The 16,342-nt window shown below is 33.9% G+C and overlaps 1 protein-coding gene across 3 annotated transcripts in view; it reads right to left on the bottom strand.

The window, feature by feature from the left end:
- Positions 1 to 3,681: 3,681 nt before the first annotated feature.
- The window catches only part of LOC149788406 (uncharacterized), a 97,985-nt gene continuing 85,324 nt past the window's right edge, over positions 3,682 to 16,342 (bottom strand). Inside the window, exons 3-5 of one of the 3 annotated variants that reach the window (XR_016424141.1) lie at positions 15,813 to 15,947; positions 11,626 to 12,419; positions 3,682 to 11,595 (exon numbers count right to left, since the gene is read on the bottom strand). Coding sequence is in view for 1 of the 3 variants with exons in the window: in XM_089974367.1 (XP_089830493.1) it covers positions 12,202 to 12,419; positions 15,813 to 15,947 (353 nt within the window). In the remaining 2 variants the exon portion in view is untranslated. Of the gene's footprint in view, positions 12,420 to 15,812; positions 15,948 to 16,342 lie in introns of all 3 variants that reach the window. The other 2 variants (XR_016424140.1, XM_089974367.1) reach the window with 2 other exon arrangements.

A 16,342-nucleotide genomic window follows, 5' to 3' on the forward strand; every position in this document is an offset into this window, starting at 1 on the left:
AGTACTTGCTCCACTTTAAACCTCTTCAGTAACACATGTTCTGCTATTGAGATATTTTAGCTACGCTCGTGGTATAGGCTGAATCTGTTGTAAATGGAATGCAGCTTGAAAACAGCAAATACAGTACCAGGCAATATATATATATATATATATATATATATATATATATATATATATATATATATATATATTTAAGCATGATTCAGCCTGAAGTTTACTGCATAGTATATTTATATACAGCTGGTACCAAATATGAACGTGCATTAAAAATGGCATACATTACTTCATTTATATCAAGACACACAACACAAAAAGACTAAATTGCATCCACAACTTTTGTTTAAGTTTTCTGTACTTTTATATTCAAACTTTCTTTTAAACTCCCAATATTTCTTTTGATTTTTTATTTTATCTTAAAACTTTCTTTACCACTCCCAACCTAGGATGAGCAATAGTTATGTATGTATGTATGTATGCACGTTGTTGTTGTTCTAGGGTTTTAACGCCATTTTTCAGCACAATGTGAATGTATTATGAATTTGTGTATTGTAAAATATTCAGTTCATTAAAATTAGTTATAGTGTAATTATATTGTGTTATTGTTGTTGTTGTTGTAGGGTTTAACGCCATTTTTCAGCACAAGATAGGCTATTCATGACGGCCAGTATAACTGGTGGAGGAAGAACCCTGGAAAACCCAGAAAAGAACCACCGACCCACGAGAACCTACTGGCAGGCTTTCCCGCGTACCCACGCTAGCTGAGCCTTGGACTCGAACCCACGCAGACAGAAGTGAGATGGCAGTATGTATGTATGTATGTATGTATGTATGTATGCATGCATGCCTATTAAATGCCATGAGTCTCTTTTGTATTAACACAGTAACACTTCTTAGGCTTTACGACGCAAGATGCAACACAATCAGGCCACCAAAGAAGAATGATCTCTAGAAGGGATGCCTTGAAATCTGAAGAAAAAATGTCTATAGAAAATACACAGTAAGCCTGGTCTTAGGTTAATCAACACGAAGACTGACACATTCTCTTTGCTGCTTGCCGAGCAAAACGGACACGGATGAAATTGAATACAACACTTCACGTTTGAAACGCACACCAAATGTTTGGTCAATGAGAAATCTTTGACAGAAATTGAATGTAAAGGCACCACGTGGAATTGCTATGTGTCTAGGACATTCTTCAACTCGACTGAAATAAGCCGCACTTACAGTATTACTGCATTTTCAAAAAATATTAGACACCGATTTCGAAAACTGGAGCATATTAACAGTATGATATTTTGAATTATTTTATAGAAAATGTGTTACATCACATACTTCATCTGTCTGTCAACGTCTCCATTCTTAAAAATATATGCCCACCAGAAATGCCCCAAAAATATTGAAATACGGGATTACATTATCTGTGACGTTCATAAAGTACTTTGGAACCTGTAGTGTAACTAGAATATTGTAGTACCTATGAAAAGCTTACCGATGGGCCCCAGCCTAATCTATAGTATAAGAAAATAAGTGATGAACCCTAATGCTTTGTATACACTTGCTATATGGCAGCTACGCCAGGGTATGGGACTTCAATTAAGTACCGTTATTTTCGGGGAAATATTCTGTTGATATATAGTTATTGAATTGTTGTCCGTGTATGCAAAATAGTTCAATTAATTCACCTTTTCTAACAGTATATACATACCTCTACCTGACTAAACTGAAATGTATGATTGAAATGCAAGTAACTAAGAAAAATATATTATTGGATGGAACCATTCAAAAACTGAAAAACTTATAAATAAATGTGTATAAATAAATGTGACCAATGTCAATAAATAGAAGCTTTAGAAAAGGTCAAGAAACCACTATGGCAGCGTTCTTACAAACAGTCATTAAAATACTTCATCCATCAGAATAAAAAGAGAAATGTAAGGAAAGTGCCTTCTGTGTTTAAATGTAAACGAACATCTGATTAATCAGTCAAAATATATTTTACACTTTAAATATAATACACATTTTACTTACCTTGGAAACTGTTTAAATATGTCGCTGAAGCAAATGCTTTTATGGATCAAATTTTCAGAGCCTTGTTGATCACATTTTGTTCCATTATAAAGTGCGTGCATAAATGCCCCCCGCCCCCCCCCCCCCCACAGTTTATCTGCTAATATACCTGTAGGCATACTGATAAACACTTTTAAATATATCTTGTCTGTGATTTTATTACAAGGTGAGTATGTCTAGTCTGAGAAATTTGATAAGCCTACGTTCAAGTTCATTTCAGTGCAGTTGATCGTCCTTTTACCTCATACATTTGTAGCCTCTTTCCTTTCTGTCTCGGTCTTACTTGTGAAGATGATATGCTTTTGTTTTTTGTTTCTTTACTTTCTCTTCTGCGTTGTTTTTTCTGGGTAGACCGTAAGATGATTTTAAATTATTTCATCAGATTTTGAGGGTTTCTGCATCGTATACACAAATCTTAAGACCAGCTTAACAGTTGGCCTCATTTGCCATGTTTGTCTGTGGTTTAGTTTTTCCAGTATACACTAAAGTTCAATTTGGGACTCTTACTTATGTTTACACTCTGGGTACACTGAGACATGCCAGTGTGTAATGTTTACACTCATACATGTACTCTGGGTACACTGAGACATGCCATTGTGTAATGTTTACACTCATATATGTACTCTGGGTACACTGAGACATGCCAGTGTGTAATAGCCCAGAACGTATCTACTGGTGATTTCCTACAATTATTTCCCCTGCGATACGGGTAAACCTTATTTTTGTCTTCCATATTTTCAGCATTCTGCTAAAATGAAATAAGGAAATACTGTGCTCATCTGCTTCCATCAACATCTCGACAAATCCCTCCATTGAAACAAGCAAAGCCATTAAAAATTTAAGGTCCGTATGTATGATAATTTTTGTGTGTGTCTGAGATCAAGAATATCTCGAGTGTTGTGATACAACTTTGTACATAATCAAGCAAATAACATAATTATGCATTCACAGACAGAATTAACATTTTATTTAAACTTTAGCAACTTCAAGTTTATATTGATTTTCCCTGTTTGAATACATGAAGAAGACAAAACACACTGGTAAGTACACAATATAACGTCTCAGGCTCGGCTAACATGGGTACGTGAGAAAGCCTGCCAGTAGCTTCTCGTGGGTCGGTGGTTCTTCCCGGGTTTTTCCAGGGTTCTTCCTCCACCAATTATACTGGCCGCCATATATAGCCTATCCTGTGCTGAAAAATGGCGTTAAACCCTACAACAACAACAACAACAATAACACAATATAATTACACTATAACTAATTTTAATGAACTGAATATTTTACAATACACAAATTCATAATACATTCAAATGTTTACTGTTTCCGGTTGACAAATAATGTCTGAGACCTTGACAGCTGACCTTTTGACCTCTCATTTAGTAATAATGAATTTGTAAGGTTAGAGTACCCTAAGTTATCCTGAAACTACAATATAATTGTGTACGAGACATCCTTCACAGTGTATTCTGAAACTACAATATAACTGTGTACGAGACATCCTTCACAGTGTATCCTGAAACTACAATATAATTGTGTTTGAGACACCATTCACTTTACGTCAAACGATACTGCAAATATAGCATGGCATGTTTTCATTAAAAATTAAAATCTACATTTTGCATTGTATACATTTATTTTTTCAAAAGAAAATGCACGTATTGGTAACAAAATTAATGGCACATACAACACAGGAATATATAAATATGAACAGCACAGCACAAACCATTTCATGAATGAAGCTATATTTCAACTTTTGAGCAAAAATATACATGAAGTTACCATATGTTCCCAATGATAATACATTGTCATTATTTCTTTAAAGCCAAAACAGAAAGGTGCACATGTTCAGATTTATAACGTTCGACATGAAAGCAAACAGGAAAGTAGACCGACAAAACAAGGGCAGTCTTACATAATAAGGCAATCTAAGTAACAATTGACACACACCAACTGACAAACACCAATTGACACACACCTGTTCAAATTATGATTTTTGTGCATATTATATGTATTATCAATTTATATTATCTTTTTGCAAAAACTGGTAAATCCTGGTACTGTTTGTTATTTCAGCTCTACCTTTCAAAGTAACAGATACTCTCATATTACAGTTGCAATAGAAAAATATTTGGGTTCAAGAGCTAAATACTTCTCAGAATCATTTTATTTTGTCTGCTGTATAGTAAATAATCATGCTATTCATTAACATATTGCCTAATAAGCATCAAATAGTGGCAATATCTTCATTGACATATTGCCTAATAAACATCAAATAGTGGCAATATCTTCATTGATATATTGCCTAATAAGCATCAAATAGTGGTGATTTCTTCATCGAATTACCTTCAGTGGAAAAATCATCTAATTCGCCAAAACTACTGGGTAGATAAAGAACATATAAATGAGTACATATGGTAACTTGTATATATTGAAACATATATAAACAAGATGGCTTAAATTCTATTTATATTTATACAATATTGTAATTCCTAGCAAAAAGCTGGTTATAAGTGGAGTTGGACTTGTCTTCTGGATTATCTTGTTCAAACACACTTACAGTGTAATGAGTGTGAGAAAAGAGGACCTATTCAAACATACTTAACAATGTAATCAGTGGCAGAAAAGAGGACCTATTCAACCACACTTACAATGTAATCAGTGGGAGAAAAGAGACCTATTCAACCACACTTACAATGTAATCAGTGGGAGAAAAGAGACCTATCCAACCACACTTACAGTGTAATCAGTGGGAGAAAAGAGACCTATTCAACCACACTTACAATGTAATCATTGAGAGAAAAGAGACCTATTCAACCACACATACAATGTAATCAGTGGGAGAAAAGAGGACCTATTCAACCACACTTACAATGTAATCAGTGGCAGAAAAGAGGACCTATCCAACCACACTTACAATGTAATCAGTGGGAGAAAAGAGACCTATTCAACCACACTTACAATGTAATCAGTGAGAGAAAAGAGGACCTATTCAATCACACTTACAATGTGATCAGTGGGAGAAAAGAGGACCTATCCAACCACACTTACAATGTAATCAGTGGCAGAAAAGAGTACCTATTCAACCTCCTTTACCATGTAATCAGTGGTAGAAAAGAGGACCTAGATTTTTTAAAATTTGCAGACACTTTTATTTTTCTTAAGACTGGCTTCATAACTAATCCTGCATAAGCTTTGGAATGAGTAGATAATATGTCTTATTTACCCAAAATCTAATGTAAGATATTTAGTTTCTATAAGGTTAAAATTTCTTAATATTTTGCTTTCCTAAACCTTCATTGTAGTGCTCAACTCCCAGTGTACAAGATATGAGGCAAGATAAGTTATTCATACATGCATTATATCTTCATAACGAGTAAAATAAAGAAACGTAAATGCGTACAAAACGGGCTTGAATTAAATACAACTATTATTGACAAGGTCTGAAAATTGATCATTTTTACTGACTCAACTCAACAAAGACATAGTCATGTGGAACTTATTTCGATAACTCTAACAAGCCATAACTGTTATTAATTCAGTTAGGAAATCATACACGATGCTATTGTGAACCATTGATTACTCTATGAAACCACACTGATTTTCTATCAAAACATTATGTTATCTAGAATGTTTTAGATGAAACAGCAATATGGCATATATAGATCTTTCACTGCCTGAGCCTCAATGTCATTCCATAAGACCTCAGTCTAAAGTCATCCTTCCTGTTTTTTGGGAATATAACGAACTCTCAAATTACATTGTGATTTTATTACATTTCCATTTGGTTCAATCTGGTCTTCATCCAGGTGGCTGTAAATCTCCATAAAAGATGAGGTAAATGAAATTAAGGAGGTCATCATAGCTGCCATTACGTTACACTTAATAACATTACAACATACTCGATCAGAATCTGTACATGTTTAGCTGTACAGTTTGACATTCATGGCAATTTATAATTTTGGCATCAGTCTCCATGACTGACTATATATTTACAAATTTATTTCTACAGCACATTGCTATTAAATGCAAAAGGTTTATGGATGCAGATCTGCCTTGATACCAAAAATGTCAGCAGTGAACCTAATAAACATAATATTCAATATGCATATTTCACATCTTCTTGCTTCTACTATATGGACTAACTCCCACCCACTTTCGCTTGCATGCTTTATGTTCCACTCACCTTCCAAATGAACAATTTTTACAGCTAATCAAACTTCAACTAAAATGGTTGCTATTAGTCAACAATGGTTTATACAAAGCTTCCCCACTACATATTCCTCTCCTAAAATATATAATCAAAACATTGTCAACTTAAGGGTGATGGTACAGGTACCCCGCTCAGGCTGGCGTGTGACTTAAAGTGATGGTACTGTAACTGATTTTGAATCATCTAATGCAGCCAATATTTCCCCCCAATTTCAAATACTGTTCATGAAACAACCAATATTACACTTAATTTCAATCATTAGTCAAGTATTTGATGTATTAAAAGGAGATGATGTCATAACATTGATTGTGTTTTAATATAGCAGAGAAAATGTGGTAAAATAAGCAAGGATAAAAATATATTCACATATTTTTAATTTTATATTACAACATTTTATAAAACCCAAGTCCATAAACCCAGTCAATGAACCTAGGCCATGTTTTCTCACATGATTCTACTTAATCCATGTGGTTAATAAAACAAGCTTAAGAGGACAAGAACTGCTGGTGCAAAACCCAATTATTAAAATGCCAAGATGTCTGATATTCCCTAAAAATTAGGAGTGTGCGTGGGATTAGTCCACACAGTACTAATGTAAACTCTTCCATGACTCTATATAGTCTGCACTTGTACATAAAACTGTATTTAAAAAAATGAGCTCACTGTCCCACTGAGTCAAATGTAAAATGCATTAATGGTACTTAATCAACTCCTATAGTAAACCCATGAAAACACCATTGTATTAACAATTCAACAACTTTCAGTTTCTCAATACTCATGATCAAGACTTTATTTCTCAGTTTAAGAGATTGAAATTTCATCAATAGAACACTGTTTTCTTCTCAGTTAGAAGTAAGATAAACTCTCACAAGATTCTTTCTACTCAAAGTTTACTTTCCTTATCAACCAATCCTGGCCAGCCAAACCAATAAAAACTCTATTTTATGGTCAGCCATTGCTAGACTGGTTCACATTTTTCTACATAATTAGCATCATGAGTATTATATCCACCATTAATTTACTTCACAGACATTTGGGTAGTAGCACAGTACAGTGAACAGTGCACATTATTCTGCTCATCAAGATAATTCTGGTGAACATTAAATCATATATGAAGCACACATCATCAACAATGTTGCATTTAGCAGTATTGAAGTACTTCAGCTTCATTTCAGAAAATTAGCAAAAGAAAAAAAGAGTTACTTAGTTTACTACTGTCATTAATCTCTCTTCAACTTTAGAATGAAATGTGTTATCAGTCCTGTCCAGTTATGACACATTAAATGAGTCAACGGTTAACGTGACCATCTATATTTGTCTGCAATACTGCAGAAAAGGTGATTAAAATGCTAGAAATTACTTCAAATTCCTCACGAACACTTATAATTCAAAACAAAAGTAAGGTAGGCATAAACCAATGTAGATACAAAACACAAAGTTCAAAAGCAGTCAATAAATTTAAAACTGGCGGGGCATAAAATCATGAGGAGTCAACAGCATTAATCAAGGAGGCAGGGACCTAAGTTATCAGCATTAATCAAGGAGGCAGGGACCTAAGTCATCAGCATTAATCAAGGAGGCAGGGATCTAAATCATCAGCATTAATCAAGGAGGAAGGGATCTAAGTCATCAGCATTAATCAAGGAGGCAGGGACTTAAGTCATCAGCATTGATCAATGAGGCAGGGACCTAAGTCATCATCATTAATCAAGGAGGCAGGGACCTAAGTCATCAGCATTAATCAAGGAGGCAGGGACCTAAGTCATCAGCATTAATCAATGAGGCAAAGGAGGCAGGGACCTAAGTCATCAGCATTAATCAAGGAGGCAGGGACCTAAGTCATCAGCATTAATCAAGGAGGCAGGGACCTAAGTCATCAGCATTAATCAAGGAGGCAGGGACCTAAGTCATTAGCATTAATCAAGGAGGCAGGGACCCAAGTCATCAGCATTAATCAAGGAGGCAGGGACCTAAGTCATCAAATCTAAAGTATAACATTTCAAAACACAGCAGAGGAATATAAAATTGGTGACCATACTTACTCTATAAATGGTAAGCTGTCAAATTGTTATATTAATGGTTGCATAGATATTAGCCAATGTACAAAAGACCCTTCCAGACATAGTCAAATCCATACACTCTACCACCTCCCTTCACGCCATACATGGCATCAGTTATCAGTCTGCAAAGTTGATTTAAGTCTGTACTTAGAAGCATTGTTTAGCCTGTAGTTTGCTACATTGTTTATTTATAAAAGTCTGATACAAAATTGAAACCTGTATTAAAAATGGCAGGCATTACTTCTTTTATATCAAGGCACACAGAATAAAAAGACTAAATTGCAAAATTGTTATTGTTAAATATGAACTTTACTTTATATGTAAAGACAATCCAAATTGCCAATTTCATCTTTTTAAATGTTAAATTCAGCTTATATTGTGTCAAAGGACAGCAGTTTAGTACAAACTTGCTGAACTGTCAGGCACTTAAAATAATATCTTATAAATTGATGGATTAGAGCAAAAGTACAACAAAAAAAACAACATTCATTCTCTTTTATAAAAGGTCTAAGACCACCATTTTTAACTTCTAACACGAATATCTATTACAGATTGGAAAGATTTATTAATAGTGTACTCATCATAGAGGATTTAGTATGAAACAGGGTATCTTAGCAATGAAAAGCAATTTTGTACCTCATTTTTCAAACTAAATAAGTTACTTCACTGGAATTCATAAACAAAACCATAAGGATATAAAATAGGACAGATGACGCTCATTTTGGTAGTCACAATCAAAGTAATAACTCCGCCTTAAAAAAAGGTACAAAAATTACAACTGTAGTTAAATACAATCGAAAGTCTTCCAAATATTTTTAATTATTCCATTAAAACAAGAATTGTGAACAAGTAAATGCAATGCTCTTCAGTTCACAACATTCCAAGGGAAAAAAAAATCTGTAACAAAAAAAAAATCACATGCTTGGATGAAAACACAAAATATTTCAATGCCACACTTTTATTGAACTTAAACCCTTCTCACTCTATTCTGTATGTTCCATTCATATACATCACTGCAGCTGATGAAATAATGGTAACAAGAGGTAGGTTACATGTATAAAACAAATCACAAAAAGCAATGATAAATCAAGAAGTGCACATAATCAATCAATTAGTTATTCAACTTCAAAGAAATACAAAGTATTATGCAAAATTTACAGCAAAATGTCTCCCATTCAGAATCTTTCTCCTCTTTAACCTTAATATTTAATGTTTCTAAACTTCGACAAAATTAAACTAGCTTCTATACGTATGGTGAATTAATTCTTGTTTCAGTTTCATTCTTCAAAATGATAAACCACTTTTACTGGATATATTCTGCTTTAAATTTGCCTGGCACAATTTCATGTGATTTCTTTGTAAACTAAATTGATATATATATTTTTACTACCATTTTCTCAGTGTGAAATAAGGAACACTTAGGTTATACATTTTTTTACCATCATAAATTAGGAACCACGTTATATATGCTTAGAATTTTTACAAGCACTATGGTAAAGCAAAAAAATATTTATTATTTATTTTGTATGGCCAGTATAATATTCCTATATATCAATGCACAGATATAACCTTATCAAGAAAGGCTTAATATGAAGTTACTTCAGTTATAACTTAGTTTGGCAAATGAACAAACATTTCTAATAAATCTATATCTTTTTTGTAGCAAAAAATTATGATATTTATATCCATGAGCTAAAAACACCATAAGAAATTTGAGTGAATAAACGTTCCCATGAATTATAAAAGATTAAAAAAGCAATGTATATTTCTGCCAAAGTTTCCAATGCAATGCCCATGACAACAAAAACATATATATATATATATATATATATATATATATATATATATATATATATATATATGGAACAAGTCTGATACGACAATGCCATTTTGGTGATAAATATTGTGCTATGGAATTTCACAGTAGCCAGCTCAACAGATCTTTAATTCAGCAAAATAATAAATAACCAATGAACTGTGATAAATTAACTCAAACAATGGAATCAAATGGTTGTTCTTGTTAGTGTTTTTCAGATTAAAACTGCTAAAAACTCGTATTGGCAGTGACCTAACAGAATTTTGAAATTCGACCAAATAAGTACAAGCTAGCTAATCACTGAATTTCTTGAAGGCACATAAATCAGTGGTGTGAAAAGTAACTTGCATAAAATAGGATGACTTTCAACATAAAATAATTTCAATTCCCAAGCATATAATAATAAAAATTCTCATCTTTAGGGTTAGAAACTGGGAAAATAAGGCATGAAATCAGCAATATGTCTCAGCTTTTCTCATATTTGTCAAAGGTATTTTCTTCAGAAGAGATTTGATATTGTCAGTGAAGAAATGTCTATAACCAAATGGATTACTGCACAGCTATCTCTAGAAAGAAAACAAGACTGAAATACCATTAGAAGGCCAAGAAGATTTATTAGTTAACCACTACAAACAACTTTCTTGCATTCTGGAATTATTATTTGCCCATCATTCTTGTCTGAATCATTCTTTCACCTTTATTTCTAAAGTTCCCAACTGAGTCCTCCATTCCTTTTATACATAATAATGCGTAACCTCCCCCCATGTCACTGTAACAACTTGCCCAAAAGTGGCACTATATGATTTTAGTGGAACATTTTCCCCACAATTTAAGATTTACAAGTATTATTTTTTTTAAATGTCATCTAAAATGATGATTTGAATTAGTTTACTGGTTCAAGGAGATGGCATCCAATGTTGCCATGGTGAATCATAAAGTTTTCTTAGTGACAACAATATTGGTGAGAAACATTTGACCCTTTGAAGTAAACTGACAATGTAGAAGAATAGCAAATATGAATTAGAACATGTTCAGGTCATTCCAACAATGTTCTGAAAAATGCTTTGAAAATGTTGTACAAGTAGCTACCTGGCATACATATACATGTATATCATTTACTGAATGAAATAACACCTTTTCAAAGTGTTCTTAAAGAGCATGACACCTTATCAAAGTGTTTTTAAAGACCATGACACCTTATCAAAGTGTTTTTAAAGACCATGACACCTTATCAAAGTGTTTTAAAGACCATGATACCCTTATCAAAGTGTTTTTAAAGACCATGACACCTTATCAAAGTGTTTTTAAAGACCATGACACCATATCAAAGTGGTTTTAAAGACCATGACACCTTATCAAAGTGGTTTTAAAGACCATGACCCCTATTCAAAGTGGTTTTAAAGACCATGACACCTTGTCAGCGTTTTTAAAGACCATGACACCTTATCAAAGTGTGTTAAAGACCATGACACCTTATCAAAGTGTTTTAATGGACCATGACACCTTGTCAAAGTGTTTTTAAAGACCATGACACCATTTCAAAGTGTTTCAAAGTGTTTTAAAGACCATGACACCTTATCAATGTGTTTTTAAAGACCATGACACCATATCAAAGTTTTTTAAAAGACCATGACACCTTATCAAAGTGTTTTAAAAGACCATCATCCAATAACTGGTCCTTGTTGAAATATTTATGAGTTTTTTTCTTCAACTTAATTTTTCAACTTTTCATGTGCCTTGTGGTGTGGTACAATTAAATATTGTGCACACAGTCATTTGATGGAGTTTTCTGTCATTTTCTGCCAATTTCCCAATTTTTCAATCTATCAATCCATCAAAACATTTCCAAGTGAATTGTTTTGAAAGAAAAACCTTGACATATTCCAAATGAAGTAAACATGAGTCAGGATCTGTTTCTTGGGGTGTAGGGATATCAGTTTTTACTGTATGCCTATTTGGACCACACCTTAGCATACCTGTATCACATATTTTGTTGAGGAATGATTGCAGATGCCTGAAATCCCAAATTTAAAATAATTTCAATATTATTACAAAATGAAAGATGCTATAGCTGTGCATGTGAATAGGAGAAATCCTGATAGAAAATAGAGTTCTTTTCCATTTCCATTATCACTAATCGCTGCCTGGCCTGTTCCTTTTCCATTTCCCATTGACTTGGTTCCAGACTCATCAGAATCATTTATTTTCATATCCTGTTCTGGTTCCGGTTCTGGTTTTCTTTCCAGATCAGATGTTATTATTTTATCTGAAATTATTGACAGAGATGAAATATGAGTGACCAAGACTGCGACTATGAAAGCTTCCTTTCACATGTGCAAGGTAAGGAAACATAACACACTAGCCCACTGATGACTACAGACACTAGTTAGAGATCAATATTTGCATCCATGCGTGTATATCTGTATCTACATACATTAGTATAGGGTTTAAAGGCACATCAGCATGAATCTGGCTATACATAGTTTCCAAATGACATCATCATCAGCCACATTTGTGGTATACTGGTAAATTTACCATGAGGTGTTTGGAAGCTGTAATAAATTAATTGCATCTCAGATACTGTTACAAAACATACATAAATAAACAGAACAGAAACCAAGCTTTCTTGCAGTATCTATATTTGTTAATTATAAGTTGATTTTGCTCCAGTGTACCTTGTTTTAAATGGACAATTTTGGTTGTCACATATAAGAGAAAATGCCAGGTTGTTCATCATCCAGGTAAAATGGGCAGAATATCGTCTGCTAGTGGCCTTACTGGGAAGCATCTATATTGTACCAAGCAAATGCTACAAGTAATTACTAAAACTGGTAATTACTAAAACTAGTAATTACTAAAACTGGTTAAGGCAAAATCTTTGATAAATCTGATGAAAAGTAAATATCTACATTGAAACAATATATAACAATACAAATGTTGCATTAACTTCCAGAACTAAAATAATTCAAAGGCTAAAATTGGTGAAATCCAATACAATGAAACAATATGCCAATATCAACCATTCTCTTTTTAACTCATTAACCCCTGGCACCATGTTTATGTGGCAGGAGGAAGTAGCCTACTGTCAAGCTCTGTAGCATCAAGGTCATGTATGATACACTAAAGTGGGTGGTATTATAGAAAGGTAGACAGATGGCAGCTCTACAATGATACCAAATAATCTGGATGTTTTAGTTACACTACAAAATGCAGAGGGAAAAACCTCATTTTTTAAACCCTTTTTTTTCCACCCAAAATTCGCCCGTGGTTGGAATCTGATTTGGTGTCCTGATTTTAGACATTTTGGCCTCAGATGTAAGGCAGACCAGTCTGAACTGCACACAGACAGGTGAACCTTTGCAAAAAGTAGGTTAAAATGGGCCTTTGGAATAAATAGTGGTCATGATATGAAAATGATGGGTCAAACTCTTACCCTTCTACTCATGAGTGAGCAAAATAACCAATGGAAAACGATGTTTGTAACACAACTAAGTATTAGGATAATGGAAAATCTCTTGGAAGTCAATGTATTAGGATGTATTCAGAAATAGCTCCCAAAATGTCTTACCTACTCGCATTTCAGGCGTAAACAACAAAAACCTCCAGGGGTTAATGAGTTAACATCTAAAACCTCTGGAGAAATGCATCACATTCCAAGCTAAAGAGGTTGCACTAATTTCTCTAAAAAAAAACATTTACAATAAAACATACACTATGCATGAAAGAAATAACAACTCTTCTTTAAAACAGTACATGAGGGTCTGGATAAGGACAGGCCCGAGTTTACAAACAAACAGTACAAAAACTCAACAAATATAGAAATAGAATCAACGATATAATTATTTGACAATGTCAGCAAACAACAAAGATCTCTGAGCTTTTAATTTATCCATGAAAAATAACTACACTGGAACACATACAAGTTTTACAATTTGGAGAAAAAAATAAAGACTAGCATTACAAAATAAATGTCTTAAATGCAAAAGGAGGAATAGAAAGTATGAACAGAGGCCCATGCTGATTATAATGAATCCTTGTTATGCTTTCAAATATGATGACAGTATAAATACAAAAGAGATGGTTCTTCTCTATAAATGCGAATGTAGCTAAAAGAAATCTCTAACCTATACCATCTATCAGAAGTCTCTTATCAGAAGAAAACTTTGTATTCTGCAAACTTTTAAAATGTGATAAGGCATTCAAACTTGAGATTCAAAAATATCTGGGTTGTTCAACAACTTTGCATAAAACATCTCTAACCCCCTGAATCAAGTGGATTGTTTCAGAAAATTCTTACAACTGTCATTAATGCAAAAATGATTTCAAAACACTGATGTCTGAGTCTGAAACCAAATATTTTTTTTCAACACTCATGACTCTAGGAATCAAGATATTGAGAATTTTTTTCTACAATTCACACACTGAACACTTTTTGCTATTCCGACACTCTACTGGGCAAAAAGAATTTTCAGGAATTCAAAAATAAGATAATTTCTTCCTTTTAACTGTTGAGTGTTAAACCATGTCTGATATTCTTTACCAATAACAAGATTTTCAATTAAGCTTCTGTAATACACATAGTGGATGTCAGCTTGGCACCATTTTCATTTAGGCCAAAGTGGTCATCATTAGAAGTCTTTAGATAAGACTCCATGCCATCATGACAGACATTTTGGCTGTAAAACTGACCATTTTCATTTAGGACAAACAAGGTATATGTATCATAAGAAGTTTGTTGGTGAAAACCCCATGTTGATATAACCATCCATTTGCAGAGTTTAGATGTGTGTGTGTGATTTAGATTTTTAATGTAGTTTTAAGAATTTTCCAGTCATATCACTATGTTGTCTGCAGTGCAGCAGCTTAAAGTGATATCTAGCATTGGGGCATCATACCGCAGACATGTAGCATGATATCCCATCCAGTCACATTATCCTGACACCAGGCTGACCAGTCCTAATACTGACCTCTTAATGCTGAGTGCCAAGCAAGACAGCTGTTGGAACTACATCTGGGGCAGATGCTCTAACTACTAGGCCACCAGAGCAGTTTGCAGGGATAAAAATATTTTCAACATATGACATTTTGAACAGGAATGGCAATAACAAGATTTTCAAGATGGCTGCTGTGGCACCTATACTGGATGTCAGATTGGTACCATGTTCATATAAGACAAACTGGACATTATAAGAAGTCTTTTGGTGAAAATCCCATGAAAATATCACTTTCTATTCAAATAGAGTTATCATAACATGTTTAAGTTGGCTGCCAAAGTGGCCATATTGCAAGTTATACTGACACCATTTTCATTTTGGACCAACAAGACCAAAGTCTTTTAGTGAAAACCTCATGTTAATATCATTATCCCTTTCAGAAATGGTAGATTTTGTAGATAGTCACCGTGGTGGCCTTACTCAAGAATCTGCAATTTTCATTTAGGACCAACCAGACCAAGGGATGAATGTCAAGTTTCAAGTCAATCATCAAAGCAGTTGAGGAGGAATAACCACAATAACCTTCTGCAAATGGCTGGCAGGCTGGCTGGCTGGCTGGGTGACTGACTGGCAGGCTGACAAATGTCCATCGCATGTGATGATTAGAGTTAAAATTGGCAAGTTGGCAATGATCCTGGTATGCATGTGCTAATTAACTGAATTACCTTTTGTAGTGATATTCGGTGCCTGAGTGGAAAGAGTTGCATTGTTCTGTGAAGGATGATAGCGCAGACAATCCTCTTCAGCTTCAACATCCTCAAATATTTCTGGGCATTCTTTTTCCTTTTCTGCACGGGAACCTATGTATAATGAAAATTACATAGCAGTGTTTTATTGCTGTGTTTCACTACCATTAATACCCATTTAAAGAAATGTGCGACTACAAACTTCACAGACCCAGATCTGTCATTGCCTAATGCACCAGTAGAGCTGGGTCTGTGCAGTTTGTTAGGAGTGTTCAGTAGAACAAACAGCACAAACCCTGATATGTAGGTACACAATGCTACAGCAGATCTGGATCTTTGTTGATTGCAGCTTGACTTGACTTATAAGTGAGTCTATATGGTACTTTATATACATATACTCTATTCACACAAAAAAGAAAGTGTTATTAGCTAACTAAATATATGTGCTTATTGTATAGTATAACATACAGCTATCAATCCTACCTAGAGTTGTCTTTCCATCAGCCCAC

Source organism: Sinohyriopsis cumingii, chromosome 11, assembly GCF_028554795.1.
Source record: "Sinohyriopsis cumingii isolate HCF-2022 chromosome 11, ASM2855479v2, whole genome shotgun sequence".
NCBI classification, from domain to species: Eukaryota; Metazoa; Mollusca; class Bivalvia; order Unionida; family Unionidae; genus Sinohyriopsis; species Sinohyriopsis cumingii.